Source organism: Diabrotica virgifera, chromosome 8 (genome assembly GCF_917563875.1).
Source record: "Diabrotica virgifera virgifera chromosome 8, PGI_DIABVI_V3a".
Lineage (NCBI taxonomy): Eukaryota > Metazoa > Arthropoda > Insecta > Coleoptera > Chrysomelidae > Diabrotica > Diabrotica virgifera.
The window spans coordinates 49,680,496-49,700,719 of record NC_065450.1 but is presented as its reverse complement, the minus strand read 5'-3'; the positions used below and the strand labels follow the sequence as shown (position 1 = coordinate 49,700,719).

Genomic DNA, 20,224 nt, shown 5'->3' with positions numbered 1-20,224 from the left:
TACCGACTTCTCCCTTATCTCCCCCCAAACCGGACGCTCAAAATGATATAACTTTTTACTGAACAATATGTGGACCATATAGAACAATTTGGTGTTGAAGGAAAACTTTTACTTTGGATGTCTGGGTTAGGCCTTTTTTTGGACCAATTATACTATTCTACCTCCGTAGCTATGGAACCGTTCATTTTAGAAGGGTTATGCATAGGGCCTTTTTTATTTCAAATTTAATGTAGAACAATTTTGTGTAGAGGGTTGCTCATGCTAAACCGCTTAGTTTTAGAAATATTGACGAAAAACCTAAAAAAACTACGAATTTGCAGATTTCTCCCCCCTCTCCCCCCCAAACCCGACGCTCAAAATGGGGTGACTTTTTTCTGAACATTATGTGGACCATATAGAACAATTTGGTGTTGGAGGATAACTTTCACTTTGGATGTCTGGGTTTGGGTCTAACTATACCATACTATAAGTAAATGAAAAATATAATTCGGTTTCTTTTCAAATCAAGGAAACTAAGTATAAATATTCTGACGTCACATTTTCCTGTTAATATAGAACTTAACCCGTTGAAATCACATTATGTTAATTTCTTCGATTAAAATCAATTGATACAACAGTATCAAAATGATATCATTATAATTTCCTTATAACATTATTACAAATTACAAGAAGAACAGCTAGACATTTCTTACGTACTTACAAGTTAAAATTAATGGTTCTTCTTCTTCTTTTTCTTCATCTTTATAAGCAATTCTGCTTGTTTATTGGCGGATTAATATATCTATGGAAGGTTGTCACTCCACCTTTTGCGCTGTCGGCCGATATTTCTTCTACCGATTGGTGATTTAGCTCTTGCTATTTCAGCCACACGTGTTTCCCCTTCTGCTTATGTAGTTATTCCATTATTTTTTCTATTTAGTGTCTAATTGTTTATACATTGTACACTGTACGTTATATTTTCTTCTAGTGTCTTTTCTCCTCTTTTGCTCTCTCAACGTATTTCTAGTAAGCACTCTCAGTACTTTCATCTCTGCCGTTTCTAGTAGTATTTGTAGTGTGACTGTGCCGTGTCTCGTTTCTGATGCATATGTCATTATTGATCTTACACTGTATAAATTCTTGACTTTGTCTCAAGCCAGTCGGTTTCGCCATATAGTATCTATTATTAAGCCACTCTGCCAGTCTATTTGCTTTTTGTACTTGATTTCTCACTTTTATTTTACTCTTAATAGTCTAGGCGCCAGAGGAGTCACCGTGTACTTTTCAATTCTGATGGACAAACTCAACGGTTTCTTATGGATTTTTGGCTGCTGATTACGAATTTCGAGGGTGGATTTCGATCCGAGTGGTCAAATAATTGTTATAAACAATTTTTTTGTTTATAAATTGTTTATAAGGCGGCTCTGGCTCATAAACTAAAAGAGATAAAAAATAATGTTTTAAATAAAATTTGTTCGTTAATAAAAAACGAAGAAAAAAACGTTTACTAAACTAAAAACCAACAGTTAGAACTCAAGATATTGTAAAATTAGTCCACAATGCAAATTGCAAATTGCAAAATAAGTATTTTTCGAAGCCTTATCGATCGTAACTTAACTTCTACGCTTGAAAATGAGCCTGAGAAGGTTTCATTTTAAAGCTTCGTTAATAGACTTCCAAACAAAGTTTGTCAAATTACTTTATCTTCATTTGTTTTAAAGTTATACCCGTTTGAAGTTATAATTTTCTTAAAAAAATTGTACATTAATTTGTTTATAAGGGTTTCAAGTAAATTTGATCTATAAACATTTATACTTTAGTTAACAATAATGATAGAAGAACTGAAAAGGAATATTTTGAGCTTTTTAAAATGTTCGTAAGTTTATTTTTGGTCAAGACATCGATATTTTAATGGCGTGCTATGAGGCGCAAAATCGGTTCACAGTCAAGTATGTAAGTATTTTTCGACGCTTTATCGATCGCAACTCGGCTTCTACGCATGCAAATGAGCCAATATGTGATCTCTATATAAAAATGGATCGAGTTCTTTTACAGCATCATCATTGCATATAAAACGAGCATTTATGTTGTGGCGGCATACGCACAATTGACGTGCCTTGATGATGTTGCAAAAGAACTAGATCCACTTTATATGGATATCATATAGATAATTAGACTCTGAAGCCCCAGAAAGTTTTAGTTTTACTGCCTACAAGCACAGACTTGACCACCATGTGACTGTAAAAATTGCTCTAAGAACTTATGCAGATGTAAAAAAGCTGAGATTCTCTGTATATCTCGATGCAGATGCAAGAAAGATAATGTTTGTAAAAATATGTAGTATGTACTATGTACTAATAAATAATATCAACTTACTTTTTAGATATATTTCTGAAATATTAGTTTTTAATGTTTTTTTTCTCATTTAGTACAAAAAATAGAAGACAAAGTAAATAGAATGAAAGGTGATGCGAGGTACAGTATGATGATTTAATTATAAGAATTATATGATCAAATTTTATTAGGATCTTTAAAAATGAAAAATGAAAAATGAAGATAACGTATATTATAGATAGAAATTATAATTTGCATCGAGAAGTTAGCGCGTGAACCTTTACGCGGTGGGCCAATCTCGCGCCTCAGAGCGCGCTATTAAAATATCGATATCTTGGCCAAAAATAAACATACGAACATTTTCTTAGCTCAAAATGTTCCTTTTGAGTTCTTGTATCGTTATTGTTAATTAAAGTATAACTGTTTACAGCTCAACTTTGCTTGAAACCCTTATAAACAAATTAATGTACAATTTTTTTAAGAAAATTTTAACTTCAAACGGTTATAACTTTAAAAAAAATGAAGACAGAGTAATTTAACAAACTTTGTTTGGAAGCATATTCATTAAGCTTTAAAATGAAATTAAGCTTCTAAGGCTCATTTGCATGCGTAGAAGCCGAGTTACGATCGATAAAGCTTCGAAAAATACTTATTTTGCAATTTGCATTTTGCACTAATTTTACAATATCTTGAGTTCTAATAATTGTTGGATTTAAGTTTAGGAAACGTTTTTTTCTTCGTTTTTTATTAACGAACAAATTTTATTCGAAACATTTTTTTTATCTCTTTTAGTTTATGAGCCAGAGCCTTATAAACAATAAACAATTAAATTGTTTACAATAATTTTTTGACCACTCGGAACGATTTTCACCCTCGAAATTCGTAATCAGCAGCCAAAAATCCATAAGAAACCACTGAGTTTGTCCATTAGAATTGAAAAGGACACGGTGACCTCTGTTTGGCACCTAGACTATAACAGTTTATGATGTTTATCTGTTTTATAGTGAACATTCATTTCCACATAACAGTGAAAGTTTTATTTTTGAACGTATTGTTTGCTCTATATTTCATTTTTTTTTTTTTTTTTCATTTTCAGGTATGGTGAAAAACAGGGACGAAGAGCTAGTCAGGTAGAACTCTCAGGAATCCAACTGTTGTCAGCTACAGCCTACCAACTAAAGAAACCCTACCAACAACTATTAATCCCGATTACAGTATGGATTGGTATGGAACAAGCCTTTATAGGAGCAGACTTCACGCAAGCGTACGTTTCATGTGCGCTTGGTATTCCTTCCGTGGGTTACGTCATGATTTGCTTCGGCTGTGTCAACGCTATTTGCAGTCTTCTCTTTGGATCCATTATGAAGTACATTGGTAGAGCACCTATCATGGGTCTCGGACTTTTGGTTCACGCAGGTTTGCAAACTTGGATGTTGATCTGGAAACCTCATCCCGATACTCCTTATCAGTTCTTTATGGCTGCTGGTCTTTGGGGAGTTGGAGATGCTGTATGGCAAACTCAAGTCAATGGTAAGTGCAAATTGTTTTACACTACATGCTTTACTCGAGAATACTACAGGGTGTCCAGAAACTCTCCTGACAAACGAATACCGGAGATTCCTCAGATAATCTTAAGACAATTTAACCCAATTCACCTAGTCCGAAATTGCTTCCTAAGGCAGCTAGAGCTCTCTGAAGTTGAAGATGGCACCTTGTAATTAGTTTTTTTAGATACCTGCAGAACGCTTCTATTTAGAAAAAGAAAAACTAATACACTTATCACTTATTTTTTATCTTCCAGAGATAAATCGATTATTTTGATCTATTGCGAATTTCCAATACCGGTCATAGGCGTCCTTTTTGGGTAGGGAAATGGTTATTTTTTCGCATAACCTTTTTGTCTTTAACTTTTAAGCATTTCTGACAGTAGATTATTAAATTGTGAGAGTTACTCTTGCTTTATGTCGGTAAGATACACCGTTTTCTAGAAAAATCAATTTGAAAATTGTTTGTGTTTTAAATTTTAAAAACATCGGTGTATTTTACGGACCTAAAAGCAAGAGTAACTTTTAGTACTAAAATACCTCACATTTTAATAACTAAGTTTTTGTGTTTATTTTTTAAGCTTTTTTGACACTAAATTGTTTAATTGTAAAGTATTCTAGTACTACGAGTTACTATTGCTTTAGGTCCGTAAAGTGCACATTTTTTTTTTGAAAAGTTTGTTCAAATTCAAATAACGAAAAATTTTTAAATCGATAATTTCTAGAAAACGGTGTTTTGCCTATCTTGGGTTATTCGATATAAAATGAAATAAAATATACCATAAATATATATTATATTATAAATATTTTAAGCAATGCTCTGTTGAATATAGAAATCGGTATTTCCACAATAATAGGACAATAAAACATACTTATCTACTTATTTCATGCAACAGCCCATTTTATATGAAACTATAAATTTAATTACTAAGAGCTATTTCGTTGTTTTGTAACAAAAAGGAATAAAAATACGGTAATTAACTTACTCTGCTAATTCTTATTATTACCTTAATGTAATAGCTATACAAAATGAATTCCACGTACCTACTTGTAAAATCATAAAAGGTGTAGCTTTGTATACAGGGTGATTAATTTGGGTGATAATGCTCAGTAGATCCGCTATAATAATGTAAATACACTAAGCATCAAAATTAACGCACCACCTTAAAAATGGGACATTTTTGAGGTCTCGTATTTCCTAAACCTGTTGTCTGATTTTAGTGGTTTTTTTAGTATGTTATAGCTTTATTCTTCAAAAATATTGATGTAATATTATTTCTAAACAGGTAAGTGTCATTGTATACCGGGTGTAAAAATTATAGTGTGTTTTTCCCTCAAAGTTTTTAACACACTGTGTAATATTCTAGCATATATAAAATATTGAAATTAAAACTCAACTGTAGCATTAGGCTTTCTTAACATTTTGTTTTTGATTCATTTGCTTATGTGGGATAATAAAAAAGTTAGGTACTTTAACTAGCCATGTTTTTCATCAATACAGGGTGTTGTGCAATACTAAATAAGTGCGACAAACTTTAAGGGGTAATTCGGCATGAAAAAATTATGACCGTTTGCTTTATAAATATATGTCCACAAATGCTTCGTTTCCGAGATACGGGATGTTGAATTTTTTCTTACAAACTGACGATTTATTTATTTCTCTAAAACCGGTTGAGATATGCAAATTAAATTTAGTAGGTTTTAAGAGGTAGTTGTTGTGCATTTTTTAACATACAGTTAAGAATTTTATATTCACAACTGGCCCGCATACGGGTATAAACATTTTAGATACATCCCGTATGCACGCCAATGGTAAATATAAAATTCCTAATTATATGTCAAAAATGCGCAATAACGACCTCTTAAAACCTACCAAATTTCATTTGCATATCTCAACCGGTTTTAGAGCAATAAATAAATCGTCAGTTTGTAAGAAAAAATTCAACATCCCGTATCTTAAAAACGAAGCATTTGTGGACATATGTTTATAAAGCAAACGGTCATTATTTTTTCATGCAGAACTACCCCTTAAAGTTTGTGGCACTTATTTAGAAACGCCCTGTATTGATGAATAACATGGCTAGTTGTTAAAGTACTTAACTATTTTAATATCCCAGATAAGCGAATGAATTAAAAAGCAAAATGTTAAGAAAGCCTAAGTTAAGAAAGGCTACAGTTGAGTTTTAATTTCAATATTTTATATATAGGCTAGAATATTGCACAGGGTGTTCCAAACTTTGAGAAAAAAACACACTATCATTGTTATTACATCCGGTATACAATGACACTTACCTGTTCAGCAATAATATTATTTACATCGATGTTCTTGAAGATTAAAGCTATAATATACTAAAAAAATCAATAAAATCGGACAACAGGTTTAGGAAATACAAGACGTAAAAAATGTCCCATTTTTAAGGTGGTGCGTTAATTTTGATGCTGAGTGTAGATAGCAATAAAAGTTACGAACAAAAATTGTAGGCAACTTTGAGGTACATATTACAAAATTAGTTATCTTACAAGGTGTTCGATAACATAGCCTTACAAAGCCTAACATAGCCTGACAAAGATACAGGAACGCAATTATATCATCAAAAACATACGAGTGCCGACATAGGATCAGATTATCAGATTACAACCCAGTAGTGACCAAAATGAGGCTCAAAATGAAAATAATAAAACGAAGAACAACATATTCACAAATTAATGCAATAATGCAGTCACTGAAAGTTTTCATCTCCGATTTCGTTGAACCTCCATAGATTTTCATAAAAATTGGTCAATATTTACAAGATACCTCAAGAAACACAGGTGACATGGTACCAACCAGCGCTTTTTCCCTGGGGGTAGATGCCACCCCTTCTCGGGGGTGGAAATTATTTTAATAAGAACATCCCCAGAAATCGATAGAGGGACCAATTCTAATTAAAATTTGTTATATATGGTTATTCAAATAAATCAATAGTATTCTGAGTTATTAAAGATCAAAGATGTTAATTTTTCGTTAAAAAAAATGCATGTTTTCAAGCGGTTTTTCATAAATAACTCAAAGAGAGTAACTTTTTCCAAAAAAGTTGTCATTACTAAAAATGAAGCTAATACAAAATACAATTAATTTATTATTTGAAAAACCTTTTAGTATTAATTCAAAGTCAGTTATAGGTACTTAATTGAATGTGTGTTTTTCGGCGAGTACTCAAATCTAAGTATTCAGGAAAACGATACATTTTATTAAATATACATACTTAACATTTTTTTAAGTACTCAGACATAGCTATCAAAAAAGCTGCAGAAGAAGTCGATATCGTCAAAATTAACAAAGCTGTAAAAGAAAACTTTTTTAGGAAAATGTGAAAAATAAAACATACGTCATTTCCACAAAAATTAAAATTTATAGCAGTCCCTATAAAAATTTCTTTATTTTAAAGGAACTAATGACCTCAAAAATTTTGACCGCTTTAGAATGCATATTTTTGAAAAAAAAAACATAATTTAAACAAATTAGAATTTTTCAAATTTTCGTAACTTTCATTTTCTTTTGATAATAACTCCAAAAATACTTGATACACGTAAGAAATGATACACAACGAAATTTTACTTTTCTTTTTAGCAAAGCTTTTACTGTGTTTTTTATTTTTGTGTGATAAAAAATAACCGAGATCGAAACGTTTAAAGCCTAAATTTTACTGCGAGAATCATGTAACCGGGGCTCTTTAACCTTTCGCTTTTTAAAAAATAAGGGATTTAGAAGATTCCCTTTAATACGATATTATAGCTCTTGCAATTACCTTTAAAATGGTTGTCAGATAAACCTGTTATCGTAAATATTAACGGAGTTATTATTAAAAAACCAATAACATTTTTTTGAAATAATTTTTGTAGCAGACATTTTGTATGTATACAGGGTGCGGGGAAGTCCAATTACTAGTTTGTCGTAAAAGATAAGAAACATATTTATTTAGGTAAGATTGGGGTATAGATAGGATCAGAATTTTGAAAATATTTCCTAATATACAGTATACAGGACCACCCGTATTGAAAGGGTGAAACAAACTTATCTTCTTTTTAACGGAACACCTTGTATATTTTTTCATTTTTGTATTCTCCTCGATGGTTTTTTTCTTAAAATATAAGGTTCTGTAATGTTGTACGAAGTAGTTTAAAAGATAATTACGTTTTTTTTATTAATTTCGGAGCAATATTTACACCCTGTATGATTGTAGTGATTTGACATCAAAAACTCTATTTATGTTCAAATGATTTATAATATTATTATAGTCTACTATTGTTAAAAATGATTAATATAGCTAAATGATTAATTTTAGTGTACAGGATTGGTCGAAACTGAATGAGTATTTTCTGATTTTTCTCACTTGGAGCACCCTGTAGTTTAACATTGTAATGAAATATTATTTTATGGTACTTTATTAGTTCCTAAGCAATCCACATACCTAACTGTTTTTATTTGAGAGTTATTGGTGATTCTTGCCCAACATTAATTGCAACAACAATTACGAGAAATTTTAGTAGGTTAGCCGCGAAAATATTTAATCACAAATAATTTTTTATGATTTTTTATTTAAGGGGTGCTAAAAGGGTTGAAAAATTAATTAAAGTCATAAATTATGCACAGTTAGAAAGAGGGTGGATTTCGCCCGTAGAATGCAAAAAGCGCAAGGTGGCACCATATCACTTTTGTTTCTTGAGGTATTCGCTAACCACACATCAATTTTCATAAGAATCAATGGAGGTTCAATGAAACCGGAGGTAAAAACCTTAGCTGACGGCACTTTCAGAAATATAAAAAAAAAATAAAGTAAGGGTAGATTTCACCCCTAAAGCGCAAGTTAACACAACATTACTAGTATTTCTTAATGTATCCTCTAACTTCTCACTGATTTTCATGAGAATCAATGGAGGTTCAACGAAATCGGAGGTGAAAGCCTTCGGTGACTGTACTTTCAGAAATATAAAAAATAATTTTAAAATAGGGGTGGATTTTACTCCTAAAATACAAAAGCGCAAGTTGGAATCATATCACTAAGTACTCCTCTAAGTAGGTACTCACCAATGTTAATGAGAATCAATGGAGGTTCAACGAAATCGGAGGTGAAAACCTTCGGTGACTACAATTTCAGAAATATAAAAAAATAATTTTTAAACAGGGGTGGATTTCACATCTAAAATGCAAAAAGCGCAAAATGGCACTATGTCACCTTTGTTCCTTAAGGTATCCTCTAACCACTCGCCAATTTTCGTAAAAATCGATGGAGGTTTAACGAAATCGGAGGTAACAGCTCAAATCCACCTTCGGTGACTGCACTACAAGTAAATTAAGGAACTCACTCATAAGACATAACGCCTGACAGATAAAATCGATAATCGATTAATTAATGTTGAAGATCATTTTCTGCAAAATAGTGAAATGGATACAAAATGTTTACTATTAAAAAAGATAGATCAAGATCAAAAAGAAATTCTGATACCAACCAGATACAAAAAGAAACAATCCATGACGGATGAAATTTTAGATTTAGTTGAAGAAAGACAACAACATAAAAACAAAGATAATTACATGTACAACAAAGTGGATAAACAAATAAAATACAAAATTAAGGAATGTACTCTGATTGCTCTGGACTGAATAGGTACATTGTCATATACGTTACTGTTATGTTGATCAATATTCTTCTTCCGAGAGAAGCGAGAGAATTTAAACCACAGACACAGATCATCAAAGATAATAGTGGAAATACCATAACAAACCCAGACGGTATCGCAGAGGTTTGGAAACAATATGGTGAAATACTATTCTCTAACAACGACCCAGAACATAATAATGAGAAAAGAAGTTATGAAAAAGAACCTCAAATATTGAAATCTGAAATTGAGTCGGCAATAAAAAATCTAAAATGTAGAAAAGCACAAGGAGAGGATGGAATAACAGCTGAAATACTCAAAGAAATGGGAGAATTAGGGACGGAAGTAATGCTTAGAATTTGCAATGAGATCTGGAATACCGGAAAGTGGCCAAATGACTGGGGTAAACTCACGTTTATCCTCATATACAAAAAAGGTTCTCCGACAGATTGCAGTAATTACCGTACAGTAGCGTTGATATCTCACGCGAGCAAAGTACTTCTAACAATAATCAATGAAAGATTAAAATCCATTCTCTTACCGCAAATTCCACAAGAACAATGCGGATTCGTCCCAGGTAGGGGAACAAGCGAACACATTCTTAATATTCGTCAAATTATCGAAAAATCTCGAGAGTTTAACATAGAAACATATTTGTGCTTTGTTGACTACTCCAAGGCCTTCGATAACGTAAAATGGGATAAAATGTGGCATATACTTAGAGAAATGGGTACGCCAGAACATCTAATCTATCTATTACAAGCACTTTATGTAAATACCACCGCTAATGTAAGAGTTAATAATGTATTTTCGAAAAACTTCAAATTAAAATCTGGAGTGCGGCAGGGATGTATAATATCCCCCATTCTATTCAATATATATATATATATATATATATATATATATATATATATATATATATATATATATATATATATATTGATACATGTATCCATGTGACTTCCAAAGTAGATTCTCGTAATACGTTGTTACTTCATATATACCGTTATGACTTCCGATTTCGGAAGTCACAACGTTTTGCCTATATTTTTACGAATTTGGCTACTAGATGGTATCAGAAGGCTTATATTAAAAATTTCGCTGGAAGTCATATCGTATCTAACATACTCATAAGATCAGATTTTAGTTCGACGGTATATCACCAGCGCTAGTGTCGCTCCCGTGCTACTATACAGGCTATGTACACAACGCGTAGCGTCTTCCGTATACCACACCGCTCGGTGTGACTTCCGTTTTTTGGCAACCCTGTGTAACGGTTTCCAGACCTTTATCTGTTGTAGATTCGCGGTCCTAATCGTACTTAGTGTTTTGTGTGCCTTTTGTTTTTAAACATGAATAATAGCAGATCTGCTTTACTTTTAAAGTTAGCCTTAAATGAAGGTACAATAAGTGATTATATATCTCTATAATTATATATTTTCTGTACTTATTTTAATCTATAATATTTACTTACCTATTTACTTATATAAATTCATTTTTCTCGTGTTTTTGTTTACTTCCTTTTTTACAATGAACTTCTAATTTAATCTACACTCACCGGCACGAAAAACGGGCACCCCAAAAAAATGGGTAATTTTTGATGTCTCGTATCTCCCAAACCTGTTGTCCGGTTTAAGTAATTTTTTTTAATATGTTATAGCCTTATTCTTTAACAAAATAGCTATGATAATATTGTTGATAGACAGGTAAATTTTCATTGTATACCGGGTGTACCAATCAAACTGGGTTTTTTTTCTCAATTTTCACAACACCCTGTGGAATATTCTAGCCTTTATAAAATATTTAAATCAAAGGCTAACTATAGCTCCAGGTTTTATTAACATTCTGTTTTTTTATTCATTCGCTTACGTTGGATAATAAAAAGTTAAGGACTTTAACAACTAGCCATGTTCTTTATCGATACAGGTGTTTCTAAATATAAGTGCGACAAACTTTAAGGGGTAATTTCTGCATGAAAAAATAATGATCGTTTGGCAAAAGAATTTTATATTTGCAAGCATTTGCGGACATAGCTTTATCAAGTAAACGGTCATTATTTTTTCATGCAGAATTACCCCTTAAAGTTTGTCGCACTTATTTAGAAACACCATGTATTGATAAAGAACATGTTTAGTTGTTAAAGTCCCTAACTTTTTTATTATCCAACATAAGCGAATGAATAACAAACAGAACGTTAAGAAAACCTGGGGCTATAGTTGGGTTTTAATTTCAATATTGTATAAAGGCTAGAATATTCCACAGGGTGTTGTGAAAATTGAAAAAAAAAACCAGTTTGATTGGTACGCCCAGTATACAATGATAATTTACCTGTCTAGAAACAATGTTATTACAGCGATATAGTTAAAAAATAAGGCTATAGCACAGGGGTGGGCAAAAGCCGGCCCGCGGGCCGGGTCCGGCCCTTTCGCTTACTTTGTCCGGCCCGTTGAAAAACCCCGCAAGTACCTAATCTTTTTAATCCCTTTTATGTGATTTTGTTGAAATCAACAGTAATAGTTTGCATAGTGTTCACATAAATTATTAAATATATAAATAATAGAGAGTATTATAATTACGAACAGCCTTAGCTAACTATATTTTTAAAAACTGTTTAATTGTAACTATTTACTTTAAATTTCTTTTAAAATATAGGGAAATCCCCGGAGATTCATAATTGTTTATTCGGTATTAATAATCGTATTTAACTCTCAAGGTCTCAAGACAAGCACTCGGTGTTTGGGTATCTATTTCAACCATATCACTGACAGTTTATGATCTAAATACCTCAGCACTTTGGTCCCAATAATATGATTCTTTATTTATTAAATCTGAATTAAGTATGGTTGTTTGGAATACCTACTTCAGCATAAAATTCATTGTTACCGATTTTTGCCGAAGTTTTACAACTACTTCGAAAGACGCGTAAAGTTTATTTTGATTTAGCACTGGTCGTATTTCCTATTACTCCTCATATTTCTTTTGATACAGTGTGTGTTATTTTGCAAATATATAATAAATTGAAAAAGTGGAGGACATTTTGTAAGTAAAATTTGAAAACATTATTTTTATTTTATTGTATTAAAATATTTATTTGTAAGCATTTGCAAAATGATACAATCTAAAAAAAGAAAAGTTGATTTGGAATGCAGAAATTTTAATGAAGCATGGACAGAAAAATACCTTTTTACGAACATTGGTAAGAAAGCAATTTGTTTAGTTTGCCATTAAACCATTGCTGTTTTCAAGGAATATAATTTAAAGAGGCATTTTACATCAAAACATCCAAAATATGCATCGTTTTCTTTAGAAGAACTTAAAAATGCTGCAGACAACTTAGCAAAAAACTTAAATAAACAACAAAATATTTTTAGCAAACAAAGTAACATCGAGAAATCTACCACACAAGCAAGTTATGTTATTGCACACAAAATTGCTAAGTTATGTAAACCTTTTTCTGAAGCAGAATGTGTTAAATAAACAGTGCATGGTAGAAGTGTCGGAGATATGTTGTCCTGAAAAAAAACATATTTTTGAAAATTTAAGCCTGTCAAGGAGAACAATAGTACGACGGATCGAAAATATTTCAGGAAATTTACTCGACCAGCTAAAAACAATAATTGCTGATTTTACATATTGTTCTCTGGCGTTGGATGAGTCCTGCGATATTACTGACACAAGTCAATTATTAATATTTATTCGGGGCATTAACAAAAAATGTGAAATTCGCGAGGAACTTCTTAGTGTGCATCCAATGAAAGATACAACTACCGGTGAAGACTTCTTTAACGCTGTTGAAGAGTGTTTAGTTAAAGTAAATTTACCTTGGAACAAAATAGTAAGCATCACTACGGATGGCTGTCCTAGTTTAACAGGGAAAAATGTGGGCTTACTAAAACGAATCAGCGACAAAGTAAAACAGTTGCAGCCAGAACAAGAAATATTATTTTTACACTGCATTATTCATCAAGAAGTGTTATGTAGAAAAGTTTTAAAATTGAATCACGTCGTTACTGTTGTGACAAAAGTTGTAAATTTTATCCGGGAACGTGCCTTAAATCATCGACAGTTTGTTGAATTTTTGAAAGAAATTGAAAGTGACTTTTACGAAATTCCTTACTACACTGAGGTGAGATGGCTTAGCATCGGTAAAGTTTTGGACAGATTTCAATATCTGCTTGATGAAATAGTATCCTTCTTGCCGATAAAAGAAAAACTACATGATTTTCCTGAATTGTAAAATGAGGCATGGCTAAACGATTTGTCGTTTTCTGTAGATATTTTAAAATATTTAAATGAACTTAATTTAAATTTACAAGGGAAAAACCAGTTCGCTTTCAATATGCACTCAAATGTCAAAGCATTTATGGTAAAACTAAACTTATTTGCTGAGAACTTTAATAAAAAAATATTAAACCACTTCCCATCATTACAAACACGACGAGAATTATTGAAAAATTCTGATTTTCTTAAATATAGTTCAGTAACACAAGACCTGCATACTGAATTCCAAAGAAGATTTCAAGATTTCAAAGCTATTGAAAAACCTTTGTCATTAATTAGTCAACCTTTCAATTTCGATGTGCAAGAAGCTCCTGTTGAAATTCAGCTAGAATTAATTGACTTACAGGCAAATAATTTATTAAAAGAAAATGTTCAATCAAACGAATTGAGTGCTTTCTACGGTGCTTTGAATACAGAACATTTTAAACATTTTTTAAACTATGTTCAAAAATACCTAGTTTTATTTGGTTCGACATATATTTGTGAAAGAACTTTTTCGTTGATGGTTTCCACGAAAAATAAATATCGATCACAAATTACTGACGAAAATCTACACTCGGTATTAAGGATTGCTACAAGTGATTTGGATCCCAATTTTGAAGAAATAATATCACATGAACATTCGCGATTTCACGTTTCGCATTAACTATTATAGAAGTTATACTTATAATGAGTATTCTATTAATTTTAAAGTTTAATGTTTGTCTTTTTTTTTATAATTTTATTTAATATTAGGTATATTTACAAAATATGTATCAATATAAATTAATTTGTATCGTTAAAATATAAATAAATAAGAAAATAAAATCTTTCAATAACTGATTTATTTAATTACCATTAATTTATTATTATTCTTCTAACGCCGACTCCACTAATGAAGGTTGGCTAAAACACCATTGCAAATTCGTCTCTTGTTTCTGCTTTTCTTAAAAGCGTCTGTGTGTTTAACCCGGTCCAGTCTCAAATGTTTTCAGTCAGAATATTTGTCGTCTACCAGGACCCCTTTTTCCTTCGAACAACTCGTACATATCATTTCTGAGCATGTGCCGTAAATATGCTGTCTGTCTCCTTTTAATGGAGGTCAAAAGTTCTCTGTCTCTTTCCATTTCGTGCAACATCATTTTGTTCGTATATGATCGGTCCATGGTATTTTCTAAATTCTCCCAAAAAGCCACATCTCAAAAGCTTCCGGCTTTCTCATTAAGTCAGCATTAACAATCCAAGCTTCGGCACCATAAAAAAGAATAGAGTGGATATACAACATTTTATCAACTAATATCAGATTTGCAGATTGAGTCTTTGGTGACTCAGAAATGTCCTCATCTTCAAAAAGTCTACCCTCAATTGCTCTATTCTTGATCGAATTTATGATTTCGAATTTAAATCTTCCGTAATCCAGACTCCTAAGTAAGTATTTCATTTTGTCCACTTGCTCAATATCTTCATTTTTTATCTGGTTCTTTTTCTGGATCTTCTTATGATTTAATATAATGACCATTTTTTTTTCAATTACGTGACATATTTTACTGGGCACAAGTTTTTCGCATGTATTCCCAAGTAGGACAATTTATTATTAGCATTTTCTAATTATTAACAGTCAAATTTCTTTGTCCAAATGCTTTAAAATAATACTTATAGTATTTATTTCTTGGGCAGGGAATAAACTACACCAAAAAAATTCGCGTGGGCACAGCGTACATATCCGGTATAGTCCTCCGGCCCGAGAGAAATTTTGAAACTTTCATTTTGGCCCGCGCTTAAAAGTAATTGCCCACCCCTGATCTAAGCGGTTTTTTAAAATTTATGGGTTTTGCAATATTTTACCGTCAGCGAACGGACTAATAGTAGAGGATCCGATATAAGGCCGATCTGCATCGATCTATTTAATGGATAACGTGTGCGTGAAGTAACAATGTATTTTAAACGGGATTTACTTTTTCGCACTGTTTTTGACACACTTTCATATAATCAAATATCCTTAACTTTCGCGTTGTCATGGTGATTACATAATGAGCAATAAATTACAAAAAAAAAATTGACAGTTTTGTGGTTTGAAAGAAATTAGAATGTTTAAATAAGTTCTAAAAATTGTAGAATAGGAATGAATTCCAGTGATGAAGAGTTACAGTTTTTTTATTTGTTTATCGTAGATAAAATATTGTATGAAACTGTGCGTGAAGTACTTTTTGCGAACTTAAGCGATGTATAGCACTCGCTCCGTTGTCGCTTGTGCTCTAAACATCACGTGCATTCGTAAAAAGCATACTTCACGAACTGTTTCATAAATAACTATTTTCATATATTAAAAAAAATGTTTCGACCCGGGTAGATATTATTCCAGATTTTCAGATTTCAGCACAGTGTTAGATGGTTGGGGCATATATGGAGAGCAGGTAGCGTAACAACTATAAACTCAATTTTACAATGGAAACCCGGAGTTAGAAGGAGACGCGGAGGAACTAGAATAAATGGTTACAGGAAGTAAAGGAAAATTTATATAGGGCAGGAATTAGAGACTAGCAGAAAAAGACAGAGGATAGAAAGAACTGGAGAAGCACAGTCAATAGTATCGAGTAGCAGACTGGGACTAATCTGCTCTAAAAAGATGGATCTAGATAGCTTTTTAGCAGCTCAACCCCACCTGGTGTATTTAGCCATTTAATTTTCTTATTACACATTATTATTGGTACATCAAAAATTAAAAGGACGGTGCCTGTAATAAAATTTAAATTCAAAATTTAATCAAGAAAAATAATAAATATTAAAATTTCCTATAAGTTCAAATTTATTTATTAAAATTTTTGATATAATTTTCATAAATAAATTACTTACTAATAACACTTTTTTAATTAATTCCAAAAAATCCATTTTGCAGCAATAATAAAATATTAGTATTTGTAAAATAAATATCAATCATATCATAAATAATACAGGTTTACAAAAAAAAAACTAAATTTCGGACTATTTGACGAAACCATGTTACAAGGGGGTTTTTGGGGTGGCTGATCACGAATCCGGGGTCCGCTCACCTCTTTCACGCCAGGTAAAGGTCATTTCAAGGTCAAATCAAGATAAATCGACAGTCGCTCTGAGAAAGTATATTAGGGCGTTTTTGGTGTCGCTGATGACGAATCATTAGTCCGCTGACCTCTATCACGTCTAGTTCAAGGTCAAATCAACATAAATCGACACAATCGCTCTGAAAATATAGGGGTTTTGGAGTCACTGATCATGAAAACTGCGGTCCGTTGAGCTCTACCACGTAAGGTAATGGTCATTTCAAGGCCAAATCAGGACAAGTCCACAAAACTGATTTGACCTTGAAATGACCTTTACCTGTCGCGGTTGAGCTCAACGGACCCCAGTTTTGTGATCAGCGACCCCAAAAACCCCCTAATATACATTTTCAGAGCGATCGTGTCCATTTATCTTGATTTGACCTCGAAATGACCTTGAGCTAGACGTGATAGAGGTCAGCGGACACAAATTCGTCATCAGCGACCACAAAAACCCCCTAATATACTTTTTCAGAGCGACTGTCGGTTTATCTTGATTTGACCTTGAGATTACCATTACCTGACGTGATAGAGGTCAGCGGACCCCGGATTCGTGACCAGCGACCCCAAAAACCCCTTAGTCATATGGTTTCGTCAAATATTCCGAAATGTATTTTTTTTGTAAACCTGTTTAATCAAAAGAATATCAATCTTTTAATTTAAATAGACAACTTTAAAACATAGAACTGCATTCACAACTGTATTCACAGTAAAAGTTTCAAAAGATCACACATTACGCTTAAAGTAAGAGGTAAATCAGCAGACGAGTCGTTGTGACTTCCAAAATATGACAACACCGCTGGAAGTGACAACGCACCTTGAACTACCCTATATATGGAAGCCATAACGTATGCTGTACGCTTCGGTATATACGTATATATATACAAAATTTATTTTGGTAAATCCTTTCCCCTCAATAGGTAGACCCATTTTATAAGCCCCCCTTTTACCAAATACACAATTTTTAAAAAATAATTCCTAGTAGAAAAGGTGGAAGTCGGACAGCCTCTTCTGTATACCGGAAGTCACAACTTAACGTGCATCAATATATATATATATATATATATATATATATATATATATATATATATATATATATATATATATATATATATAGTGAACACATTATGCGTCAAGTTTTTGAGGAATGGCAAGGTGGAGCAACGATAGGAGGAAGAAAAATAAAAAACCTGCGTTATGGCTGATGACACTGTTATATTGGCGTCTTCACCAGAAGAACTGGAAGAAATTATGAATAGGCTAGGAACGGTGAGTACAGAATATGGTTTGAAAATAAACATACAGAAAACCAAAGTAATGATCATCGATAGAATCCGAAACAACCAACCGGAGATAAGAGACTTGGCAGGTTACGAAGTGGTCAGACAATTTAATTACTTAGGCTCCGTTATTACTAACAGTGGAGGATGCGAAGACGAGATCCGTAGGCGCATCATAATGGTCAGATCGGCAACAGCCAAACTCACAAAAATATGGAAGAATACTGACATTACAAAAAACACAAAATTACGCCTTGTTGGAGCGTTAATATTTCCTATCGCCACCTACGCTTCAGAGACTTGGACCATCAAAAAAGCAGATGCAAAACGTATAATGGCATTTGAAATGTGGGTCTACCGGAGAATGTTGCGCATACCATGGACCGCACATCGCACAAATAATTCAATATTAGCCGAACTTAACATAAAAACTAGACTCAGCACAACTATCAACCAAAATATACTGAGATATTTTGGACATATAACTAGAAGAAGGGAAGGCATGGAACGAATGATAGTTGAAGGCAACGTAGAGGGCAGAAGATCCAGAGGAAGATCTCCATTACGATGGTCGGACCAAATAAGGGACATGACTGGTTACTCGTTCTCCGAAGCAAAACAACACGCACAGGAGAGAGAGAGGATTGGATAGAAATAGTCAAACGACTTACATGACGCCACTACATCCTTACGAAGGATAACAGATAGAGGAGGAGGAGGATTCTCCTTCCACAAAAGTATTGTAATTTTTCAGCTGTTTAAAAAAGTTTTACTTATGCCCTTTATTATTGTTTCAGGTTTATACGGTACGCTTTTCCGTCGTAACAAGGAAGCTGCTTTCTCCAACTACCGTCTTTGGGAGAGTGTAGGCTTCGTCATCGCCTACGCCTACTCAACGCACATCTGCGCTCGTATGAAGCTGTACGTACAACTGACCATCCTCTTGTCAGGATTCTTACTCTATGTCATCGTCGAAATTCACCATCTGCACAAGATTCGAAGACAGAAGGAGAAGGAGAGGAAAGCAGCTGAAGCAGCTAAGAACAAGGAAATTCTTCCTCCAGAACCGGAAGAAACTGACGACGAAAAAGACGATATTGATGACGAGATTATTGTTACGCACTTGTAAATTAAGTAAGTATTTATGTACAATCGGATATAAATGATATAAATAATATAATAAATAAATATAATCAAAGCAATAAACTTTGGCTTTTGTGCCTATTTAAAAAGTATATACTGCCAGAACCGTTAGTAACCTCCATTAAGTTTTTACTGTTTAGCGAAACTAAAGGTTCACACGCACCGAATCGGCATGAGCGATCGGCTCGGCTAAGAGCAATCGGTAGATTTTGCTATGCATGTAAATAAATGAGCCACCGCGCACCGCTTAAGAACATTCCACTGTCGAGCGGTGCGCGGTGGGTCATTTATTTACATGCATAGCAAAATCTGCCTATTGCTCTTAGCCGAGCCGATCGCTCTATGCCGATTTGATGCGTGGCCTGCTTAATGCAGCTGTAATCAATACTCTTTTTGTCGTTACCTTGTTCCTTTTCTGTGTTCTTTTCCTATTTTTTTTTTATTTTTTTACTTCAACTTCTTATTCAGGCAAGATATCAAGTAGATTGTTTAGACAGTTTTCTAAGGGTATATTTATCGACCTGGTTTTGTATCTATTGTGTCTCGATTTGTTCAGAAATTTTTTCTTAGTTTTTATTTTTTCTCTATTACTTAATCCCAGAGAATGTTAAGAAAAAAGTCAGGAAAGGGAAAGAGGCATGGATGAGTGGCAGATGTGAGAAACTCGGGGATTTACTAAAAAAACACGACCACTTTAACTATGGCCACTTTCGGTGTATAATATATATATTATAACTGATACATTTGTGTAACCAGAGGCAGCTTCAGAGTTAAACAGATCGAAACATCTCCAAGAAATAAAAGAAGAAGAAGAAGACATTTGTGTATAAGATGGGCAGAAAGAAACTAAATTTAAACGGCAACATAAAGACGTACAAGGAGAAAGGCTTTTCAGAAATGGCAACATGGAATATATATCTGAAAGGCATAAACGGCAAAGAAATGTAACTAAGGAAAGGAATAGAGG

The 20,224-nt window shown here is 32.9% G+C and overlaps 1 protein-coding gene across 5 annotated transcripts in view; it reads left to right on the top strand.

The window, feature by feature from the left end:
• LOC126889985 (UNC93-like protein) overlaps positions 1 to 20,224 on the top strand; it is a 398,517-nt gene that overhangs the window by 371,741 nt on the left and 6,552 nt on the right. For all 5 annotated transcript variants that reach the window (XM_050658779.1, XM_050658774.1, XM_050658777.1 and 2 more), the window contains 2 exons: positions 3,410 to 3,843; positions 18,912 to 19,248. In XM_050658779.1, coding sequence (XP_050514736.1) covers positions 3,410 to 3,843; positions 18,912 to 19,243 — 766 coding nt within the window. In that variant the 3' untranslated portion in view covers positions 19,244 to 19,248. The remainder of the gene's footprint in view (positions 1 to 3,409; positions 3,844 to 18,911; positions 19,249 to 20,224) is intronic.